The sequence below is a fragment of the Saccoglossus kowalevskii genome, chromosome 16, assembly GCF_978046115.1.
Source record: "Saccoglossus kowalevskii chromosome 16, keSacKowa6.1, whole genome shotgun sequence".
NCBI classification, from domain to species: Eukaryota; Metazoa; Hemichordata; class Enteropneusta; family Harrimaniidae; genus Saccoglossus; species Saccoglossus kowalevskii.
The window spans coordinates 1,494,941-1,505,644 of NC_140656.1; the positions used below are offsets into that span (position 1 = coordinate 1,494,941).

Genomic DNA, 10,704 nt, shown 5'->3' on the forward strand with positions numbered 1-10,704 from the left:
GTATTACCTGTCACTGTGTATGATACAATTATCCACACATGTTTGTCACAAAGAACGTTATTAATTAATGACGAGCACATTTCACTGAAATATTTGTCTTCACGAGGAATTAATATCGTCACGAGCACAGACATAAACAATACACGTGAATCTGAATATTAATTAAACCTATTACTTTTTGACACACAGCAATTCTCAGTTTCGATAAAACCGGAAGTGTATACAAGCAATCTTTGCATTTCACATAATGATGCGTCCAGTGATAACAATATTAGTATAAACGTAGACCAGATTGAAGAGTATTGCAAAGACACTGAGGTACCTTCTCCTAATCTACAGTCAGAAAGCTCCGAAGATATCGATTCATTACCATACAATAGATATAATCGATTTGGAATGGAGTGGATAACTATAGTAGATGAGTTGAATTGGCAACAGAGGCATGGATATGCTGAGAATAAAAATATTGAAACTCCTTTTGATATTGGAAATGGTTCGTTAGGACTAACATCAACCATGACAACAAGGTGAGAAAACGTAAGATATATTCCCACCACACAACAGGCATGGTGATTATTTATCTACACTCTGATGTCCTCGCCTTTGACGTACTTTACATTGAATTGCAATGCAATCTTAGGCATGAAGCACCTCAAGTAGCAGCACTGTCTTCTCTACACAAGCTTCCTGTGAGTTTCCTAAATACAAGGTTAATATTTTTTATGAGGAATATTATACAACGTAGAAGTTGTAACTACAAGAGTGTAATCAAGCAGCATTAGTGGGCATTTTTTGGATGACAGTGAAATAAGTATTAAATTTCAATAACCTATAAAAAAAAATACCGTTACTTCTGGAGCAAAGTGCTCGTGTTCGGGCTTTTCATTTGTTTATGTCTATTCTATTTACAGAAAATATAATCTCGCCTCAGACATTACTCATGCAGTTCTTTACGCTTTATAGAACTTTGGTTTATATAACTGTTTTTCGAACACCTATTTTAATTCCATTCAGTTGATGTTGAAATTGTAGCTTGAGATGTTGGTCATAATTACGCAAAATATTTCATGTCAAAACCATGTACAATTGGTATTCCAAGTATATTTTGCACATGGCATGTAAATCCAATCAAAGAATAAGATGTTAATGTCATTGTGACTATGTCTAAATGACATATTTAGCATTTTTGCCATATGAATTGCTTATGGAAATTGCTTATAGTAACTAATTCCAGTACCGGGACAGTACAGTAAATTACATTGGAGGAATATTTAGTATAAAATTGTTAACTTTTGATGAATATATCTCGGGGTATATTCGTAAATTTAGAGCAGGGAGTATCTCTCATTGACCATCTCAAATATGAGCTGACTATCAACCACCTTATATTGACTACCATCATTTGATAAAGTCAAGCGTATCGGTTGTTAATTCTCATTTATTGGTGGTACACATGTATTTCCGGATTGCCTATTTGACATTTTGTGTATTGTGTGTACCAATGTCGTAATTCGTGTTCATAACTGTGACATGCAGCCACTGCTGAAAATACATTGCCACATCTATCCAATTTGGTAAGAACCATAAAATTACTTGACTACAGAACTTAGTTAAAGATGTTTACAACAGCGAAATAATGATTTCCATTGTATAAAGTCCATCAAATAATGTCTTGAAAAAATATTGGACGTCACAACTATTAGTATTTCAGTGATGACAAAATGTGTGATAGATGTCATCTTTTAGGGCAATATTTCTACAGAAACTGGTTTAAAATTGGTAAATCATAAAAGTACAATCCTACTTACATTCATTACCTACTGTCCTTGTCTAGTTCTGAATACAGTTGGTTATTTTAGTTGAATGTTGAGAACGTGAGATTAACATTATTTTTAAAATCTTTCACATGATTATGATAATAATTTTGTTTGTTTACCTGATTTTGATTTTCTACGTAGGATGTGTGTAAATATGACGATCTCAGAGGGCATCTATATTATTCATGTGATGTATGTTTTTTAAACTGACAATATTTGTGATTTGCAGTATGTTTATCATTCATTTGACGTGGAGAAGGATGTGCCCAGTCTTGTTTCTCACTCATTTGATAAATTATTGTAATTTTCGTGTCAGTTACCATTGTTTGCATTTGTGAACTTGTTTATCTGTCGTACATTGTTTTGTTGTTTTAACCAGATTCAGTCAGTCTTTTGTTCTGTTCAACTATTTTTGACTAAATATGGATGTGGAAAGTATAGTATGAGACATATATTGTATATTATATAAATTTATTATAGGGTGATGCTCCATAATACAAATATCCAGAAAGGAGAGTTTGTGCATGTTGTTATTGAAGCTCGAGACAAAAACAATCGTAAAAGAAACAGGGGAGGTGATTTCTTCATGGCAGTCATGCAAAACGCGAAATTTGGAAAAAGCACAGCAGGTCGTGTTATTGATTATGCAAATGGTACATACTCTGTGTTTTTTATGCAGCCTGGGCTGGAAAAGCAGAAATCACAGTTCAACTTGCTTTCACTAGAGAGATTATTAATTTCATAAGACAAGTCGTAAAGACAAAAGAAAAATTACAAGGAATTACTGGAAATTTTACAGATGGGGTTACAACCGAGTCAAGTAATTGTTCAATGATAAGTGAAGGACTACGGTCTGATAAGTGTGAATATATGAATGAAAATTCCATGCGTAAGACAGTGCTTGTTTGTGACAGACCCAGTACATTGAAATGTTCTCAGTTGAATGTCATCAGTAGGAGTGTTCAACAAATGAACAAAATAACAGCAGATCAGATGCAAGGTGCTGCTGATTTATTTGAATCGTACGTATGTAATAGTTCAACAACGGCTCATATTTATAGTTGTGTGCGCTCCTTTAGTAGCGCTGTACATGACGGGTTTGTCCGCCATAGTTGTTGCTTATCAATAAAGCTGTTTCTTATCGTTCACCAGTGTTTGTATCATTACTGGCGTAGCATTTGTTGCGGGTGTCAATATGACAATTAACACAATATACCTATATCTAACACTAACTATCTACTGCTTAATTCAAGAGCTGACAAATACAAATAGAAAAAAACAATAAGCATAAAACAGGAAAAATCAAATGAAAATAAAGCTACTGTTCAATCTTGGTTCAATAAGAATCCAACGTCCTCATGTATGACCAGTTCATATTAATTAACTACATACATGTATAATTGACAAAAATATATCAAATCATCAATTCTGCAGGTATAAGAATACACTATTTGCAGGACTCATAAGTGACCGTGGCCACTAGTAACACTTATGGTCAAACGATATTAACGAATCAATTCAGTAATGATTAATTTAGATATATTCAACCAGTCAGCAATGTAGTAGCTAAGACATTCATATATGACATTTGTAGGTATTTTATTATAGTATGTCCAGTATAGTCCAAAATTTCATTTCAGGTCAAATACAATATAATGCGTACTTAAAGATATTCACTCTAAAAATGGCAAAGTTCACTGATAAAAAGTTAATACACATGCATGATGATGTTCACAATTTTTCAACACAAACTGTGGTTACTCTATATCTGTGGTTAATCCATACAGTATCTGCAGGTATATCTGCTGTGAATCCACTAATACCTATGATTGGATGATCATTGATGTCTAAATTACCAGTAGTGCGTTCGGTTTTATAATATGCAATCGTCGTATATATATTTTAAATCATGTCCTCCACTCTCATTGTTGTTGAATAAATGGCTGATGTTGTGCTCCAGATGGTATCATTATAGGATAGTAAAGATGGAATACCATGTTTGACATTGGTGCTAGATAACTGGCTGGTACATACTGATTCACCATCTGAGCATTAGTTGGATAATACAGCCCTGGAATATTGGCTACCACTTCATTGTTTATAGGTTGGTATGATGGTTGACCTAATGTATTGTATGTCAACATACTTGGTGGTCTTCTTTCCCTGTTGGAATTTCTCCTGTTGTTTGATGATTGATAATCTGTTTGTTGTTCACTACCAGCTTGGATGTCTTCTGTATTGTCACCATTTGTATGCTCCTCATATACTGTTTGCTCACCTAACATAACTGGTGATAGGGATGGTACTGCTGGTGTATCAGGTATAGTATTGGTATAGTTCATTCTGTCTTGGTTCACAGACATCAGGAGATGTGACATGTCGGTACGGTAGTGAATTCTTGTTGGTTTTTTTGGATGATCAGGAGACGATATGTCGGGTATAGTAGTTGTGATTTCTTGTTGAGTGACATGATGTTCTTCCCTCCCTGCTGATGGATGTGATGCTATCTATTCCAATCTGTTCTATGCCAACATAAACTGTGTCTTCCCAGTATGATCGGAGCACGTTCCACCACGTTCTCTTAAGTTTCTAACAAGTATCCTATTACAAGGTTGGAGGACAGTACTGTGTTCTTTACGATCGTAAGATTCTGTACCCTTATCAGCTAACTTCTTTTAATTCTGATTTGCTATGCAGTACGCTTCTCTCATACTTCTCTGCCATCTCGATACATAGTCTTGGTGGGTTCTGATATTGTTGCAACCATTTTTGTTGAAGCCAAACAGGAGGTCAATTGGTAGTCGTGGGGGATCTGGGGTTAACGCATGGGCCATTTTATTGACCGACTCCTTCCATCTTGACTTTTCTTTTTCAGGTAGTGTTCGAAGCATAGAAAGTAGAGTTCTGTTCATTCCTTCCACTTGATCATTACCCACTGGATGATATGATGTAGTTTTAGACAGCTTAATTCCACCGAGTTGTTGTAATTTCTTGAATAGCTGGTTTTCAAATTCTGTGCCCTGATCGTGGTGAATTCTCACAGAAAATCTAAACCGATGGATAAAGTCATTGAAGATTTTCTCAGCTACTGTTTTGGCCGCCTTGTTTGTAGTGGGATAGGCTTGGAAGAATCTTGTAAAATGACCCATAATTACCAAAATGTACTCGTATCCACCAATGCTTCCTTCCAGGTGTAGAAAATCAATTGATATCAATACAAATTTAGTAGTTGCAGTTATGTTGACTAGCGGTGCTCTCGTGTTGATAATAATAATAATAATAATAATAGTAATATTTATTTGAATAGATTGTAAGTATTACAAGGAAATCGATAAATAAATAACTAAGTTATATAAATACAAGTAAATTATGAAAATATGTAAGATAATAATAATAATATTAATATTAATATTAATAATAATAATAATAATAATAATAATAATAATAATAATAATAATAATAATAATAATAATAATAATAATAAACGTTCAATAATCTATGGCAGGGAAACAGAAATAGCACAATATGGCTAGTCGAGTCTGTTTCCCTAAAATATATAGGAAAATATTTATTAAAGTATATGACGAGGGCATAAATGATAAAAAGCAACAGAGATTAATGAAACGTTATAAGAAATCTATAAAGAGTGTGTTTCAAAACCTAATACAAACTAATGGAGAATAGATCAGTGCTAATCATCAGAAATCATGCGTTCAGTTATTAAATATTTTTAAAGCTTTTTTGAAACAGGCACGATTGTAATTGTTTTTAAATATGACGGTAATTTATTCCAAAGTATAGTTCCCTGGTAGTCAATAGATGATTGTCCCACGCTTTGTTTGTTTTCTAGTAAGAGAGAAGTTAGTTGAAAATCTAGTGTTATAGTTGTGTTCAGGGAAATAGAAATAGTCACACACATTACGAGGGATTCTATTAGAGTGCAGATCATGGATAAATGTGCATAGTTGGTATTTAATATTTAGGATGTGTAGCGAGTTTAATAGTGGTTGGCTGTGAATATATCTGTCTTTGAAATGGATAATACGTGCTAATCGTTTTTGTTGAATGTGGATTGGCTTGAGTAATGTTGGAGATGTACTGCCCCGTACCTCCAAACCGTATGAAATGTGTGGCAAAATCAAAGTGTTGTAAAGATTAAAACATATTTTGGGAGTAGGTGACGTAATTTTGAAATAAGGCCAATTATAGGGCTAATTTTAGATAGAACTTTATTAATATGGGGTTTCCAGGTGAGATTTGTATCAATCAATAGTCCGAGGTATGTGGTTGTATCAACTCTCTGTAGATTAGTGTCATTCATCCTGATATTTTGAAATTTGCTTAGCTGTTTCCTAAAGTTGAGAAAATTGTGTAGTTAGTTTTAGTATTATTTACTGTTAGTTTATTAGCTTGACACCAGTCACTCGCCAAAGTTAGGTTGTTATTTATTTCCGGGACATTTAGAGAATTTGTGTAAAAGTGGAATAGATTAGAAGCATCGGCAAAAAGTTTACATTGGAAGAAAAGTGACGAAGAAGAAAGATCATTAATGTAAATATGAAATAATAGAGGTCCTAGTATAGAACCCCGGGGAACACCATATTTAATTGACTGCATTGTTGATTTATACCCATCGGCCTGGACATAATGCTTTCGATTTGATAGGTAGTTATTCAAGGTAGTTAGATATAGATAGGTAGTTTAAAGGTAACCCACGTATGCCATATGATTTTAGTTTTAAAAGAAGAATTTTGTGATCAATTGTGTCAAACGCTTTCGTTAGATCCAAGAAAATTCCAAGTACAATATTGCCATTATCTATTTTTGTTAATAATTCGTGAATGAGGTCAATTAAAGCAAGCTTGGTGCTGTATTTTTTACGAAAACCGTATTGATATTTGTTGAGAATATTACTTTTTTATTTAATTGCTTGTTTACAGCTTTTTCAATAATTTTACTTAATATGGGTAATATCGAAATTGGTCTATAATTTCCGGTTGAATATGGGGAACCTTTTTTATATATGTGGGTAATTTTGGCTATTTTTAATTGGTTGGGAAAAACTCCAGTTGTAAATGTAAGATTTGTGATATGGCATAGGGGTTTCTTTATAAACAGGGTAGCATCTTTTAACAAATGAGGCGAAATGTAATCGTGACCGCATGATTTGTGAGGATCTAATAATTGTAATTCAGTTTTCATATCATATTCTGTAACTGGATGATGAAAAAATGATGTAATATTACTATAATTTAAATAGCTGGTGGGATCTTTAGATTTTGTGATTTTCTTAGCAAGCCCTTCTCCAATATTGGTGAAGAACTTGTTAAGACAATCACTTATTATTTGCGGATCATGCAGATATTCAGATTGATTGTTAGGATTATTAATTTCAAGAATTTTGGGTAATTTACCACTACTAGCAACAACTTTTCCAGTTACTTCATTAATTATTTTTCACAGTTTATTAGAATTGTTTTTGTTGGCATTGATTTGCTTAGAGAAATGCAACTTTTTGGTTTTTCGAAGAAGAGAAGTTAAAATATTTTTGTATCTGTTATAGACACGTTGACGTGTTGAATCATAATTACTTTTCACTAATTTATAATATGGTTGATAGACTTCATAATTTATCGAGTTAACCAAGGTTTTTTGGCTTTCGTTGATTTGAGTTTTTGTTCACTAAGGGGGCAACTTTATCACAAACTTTGTTGAAAACTTCAGTGAAATTATCATAAGCTGTATCTGCATCAGTCGTGTTATAAACATTTTCCCAATTTGTGTTGTTGAGTTGATGATGGAAGTCATTAATATCATACCTAGAAAAGTCGCGTATGTAGTGTTCTTTAGTTCTGTGAAACATTTTATCACCTTTTTCAATGAAGGCAAAATTTGGAAGATGATCTGTAATATCTGCATATATAGTCCCACAGTGAACAAAATAATCAAAGAAATTTGAATATACATGATCAATTGTAGTTAAAAAGGAAGAAGTGATACGGGTGGGGGTGTTAATTAGTTGTTTGAAATTAATGGCTGACACTGTGTCAAAATAACGTTGACTCACAGTGTTTTCATGTGTATAATCAATATTGAAATCGCCAATGAGGATAAAGTTGGATTTAGTTGATTGTGAGTTAATAAGGTAATTTTCAAGGTCATCACCAAAATGAACCGTGTTTGAACCAGGGCGCCTGTAAATAATGCAAATAAATGTAAATAAAGTGAAAATGGTATTTGATATTTGTATTTCGAGCCACAATGATTTTGATTCATGTATGTTAACTTTTGGTAAAATTTTGAATGGGATTGAGCTGTGAATCTATGCAGCCACACCTCCACCAGGAGTAGTACGACAGTTTTTAACTAGAGTATAATTAGGAATGTTAAAATAGGATAAATCATCCACTTGCCATATTTCAGACAAAGACATTATTTGAAATTTTGGTGATAAACTATTTTCACAGAAAATTTTTAATTTATCAATATTTTTTTTCAAAGATCTTATATTTAAATGTATAATGGCAATAGCACCTGGTGGAGGTTTTGGCAATTTTGTATTAAAGTCATTAACGGAATATGATTTACAATGAAATTTATGAGTTGTTCTCATCTCTTGGTTGGCAGTCATATTTGAAGAGAATGTACAAATTGCTTAACTAAAATTCAAGAGGAGGAACAGAAAACAATGATGTTAAATTATCTTACTGATGTCGGCTCTGTATTTATAATTATTGTATTGTGGTCAGGTGACTTCTTCACATAAATGCGCCCATTGTAAGTCCACATAAATTTATATCCTGTCCGTTTCTTTGCTGCATTGGTCTTGCCTAATAGAGATCGCCCAGCTGGAGTTAAGTTTTCATTGATGTATATATTGTTATTTTGTTCATATCCCAAATCTCTGGTGGATATAAGTTTGCGCCTTTTGTCATATATACTGTTACGTCGTCTTCTGGTGGTAAATCTTACAATGATATGCCTCGGTCGTGGTTGTTGTCTCTCCTCACTCCGGGTCGCCATGGTTCCTGATTTTCTTGTACCTATGCGATGAGTTATATCTATTTCATTTGCTGTTATTTCTGGTTCAATTTTCTGTAATATGTTCAGAACTGTGCTATCTGTATTCTCTTCTCCATTGAGTGTTTCCGAAATACCACTTACTTCAAGGTTAACCCTGCTGTGGTATTGATTTAAGTCAGGTACCTCTTGCTCCAGACCACCAACTCTTTCCTTTAGCTCATCATTCTTTCCTAAGACTGGTATTTGAATCTTGCACTTTTTTTAGCTTGGTTTTCATGTCTTCAAATTACTTGTTAATAAATTGCATTGATTTTGTTACCTCACCTTGTGACGCTTTGAGTTCAGTGGTATCAGTTATGATCTTGTTTAGCTTTTCAATGATTGAATCCATATTGAGGTTTTGTTGAGGGTATCTGACCAACTCACACTTCTTACATAAAAGCAAGTCACCTCGTGTTAGTATAACTCCTCTGGTTGCAGCACAATCTTCACACTTAGGCATAGTTAAACAACAGCAATTAGGAGATGATACATGCAAATTGGGTATTGCATAATCCTGAACAAAAGCTTTGCATGAATTAGTCACTCAGGAGAACAAAAGACATGAATATATTACTTACTTGGGTGAGGTTTTGTACAGTGATTCTACTTGTAAAGTGGAAAACGCACAAAATGCAAACCAAATTGCTGATAAACTGTCGAGTCTTGTGCACTAGATCATACTCTGGAAGTTCTTGTATATGTCAGTTCAAAAATTTCTTGAGAGCTCCAAAAAAATCCTGTTACACTATGCGCCAATTTTGCGACATCGATGGTAGGCCGTTTCTGTTTGAGACATTTTTTCGTTATATATTTTTCAATATCTCGCTGCATGTTTGGCCAGTAAAAACGATCTCTGGCCATGGTAACATTAAATGACCCATATCTTCATGGAGGTTTTTGTAGACCAATTGTCGTAGTTTCTTGGGAAGTACTAACTGCGTTCGTGTTGGACTAGTTCGATGTAAGATACCATGATCATCAACTATTATAGTATTATATTCACGCACCAGTGCTTTTGTCTCATGTGTCTCACCTTGACGTTGCATTTGGGAAGGTCTCAGGCTGTTCTTTTTGTAGTGAATTACTGATTGATTGATCTTCCTTCTGAGCTTCTCGAATTTTATTCTTGGTGAATGGTGTTATACTTGAATCTTCATTACCAATAGACTCATTGATTACGCACTGATTCACAACCACAGCATCCACCCAAGCTATAGATCTGCTACCCAGCGATGACCCGTTGCATTCAGTTTGGCAGTTGTTATCGGTATGGATATCAAATGATGGAGCATAATATAAATAGTCTTGAAACTTCTCTGTTATGGCCCACTTCAACGCTAACAATTCAGGTTTCCCTGAGTATAGATGTAGATGGTAATTTTTCTCAGCTGCAGACAGTATTCTTGAACCATAACCTATGTTTCCGTTTTGACGCTGATACAACACAGTTCCAAGTCCATCATTTGAAGCGTCTGTTACTAGAATATAGGGTTGATTATAATCTGGATAGCCTAGTATAGGTGGATTAACTAGTTGGTCCAATAAAATGTTTAGTCTATGTTGATGGTGTTCTGTCCACTGGATTGCTTCGTTTGATGATGCTTGTACCTTTGAAGACTTGTGTTTCGATCGCCCTGGTTGTTTCCTGGTTTTTCCAGTCTGTTTTTCGAATCTCTTTACTAACTGTGAGTAAAGCATAGCGAGGTTCGGCAATCCTAGAAAAGTCCTTTATGTACGCGGTAGTATCCCAGAAGTCCGAGGCGTTTTCAGAGTTCCCCAATCGTATTTGTACTGAACCAACGTTAGCTTGTTTGTTGTTGTT

General features: G+C 34.1%; 2 protein-coding genes across 2 annotated transcripts; one reads left to right on the forward strand and one right to left on the reverse strand.

Moving 5' to 3' along the window:
- Positions 1–396: 396 nt before the first annotated feature.
- LOC146733600 (NXPE family member 4-like) lies at positions 397–3,654 on the forward strand. Its single transcript, XM_085491472.1, has 4 exons — positions 397–527; positions 2,298–2,470; positions 2,497–2,706; positions 3,605–3,654. The coding sequence occupies exons 1-4, from the start codon at positions 397–399 to the stop codon at positions 3,652–3,654; spliced, it is 564 nt and encodes a 187-aa protein (XP_085347598.1).
- Positions 3,655–8,516: 4,862 nt separating this feature from the next.
- Positions 8,517–9,342, reverse strand: LOC146733601 (uncharacterized). Its single transcript, XM_085491474.1, has 2 exons — positions 9,165–9,342; positions 8,517–9,076 (listed from the first exon to the last, which is right to left on the reverse strand). The coding sequence occupies exons 1-2, from the start codon at positions 9,340–9,342 to the stop codon at positions 8,517–8,519; spliced, it is 738 nt and encodes a 245-aa protein (XP_085347600.1).
- Between the last annotated feature and the right edge of the window lie 1,362 nt (positions 9,343–10,704).

Coding starts and splice junctions, on each gene's coding strand:
- LOC146733601 (XM_085491474.1), bottom strand. CDS start 9,342: ATGCCTAAGTGTGAAGATTGTGCTGCAACCAGAGGAGTTATACTAACA. Junction 9,077..9,164: donor TGAACTCAAAGCGTCACAAG/GTGAGGTAACAA, acceptor TTCAAATACCAG/TCTTAGGAAAGAATGATGAG.
- LOC146733600 (XM_085491472.1), top strand. CDS start 397: ATGGAGTGGATAACTATAGTAGATGAGTTGAATTGGCAACAGAGGCAT. Junction 528..2,297: donor ACATCAACCATGACAACAAG/GTGAGAAAACGT, acceptor AATTTATTATAG/GGTGATGCTCCATAATACAA. Junction 2,471..2,496: donor TGTTATTGATTATGCAAATG/GTACATACTCTG, acceptor TTTTTTATGCAG/CCTGGGCTGGAAAAGCAGAA.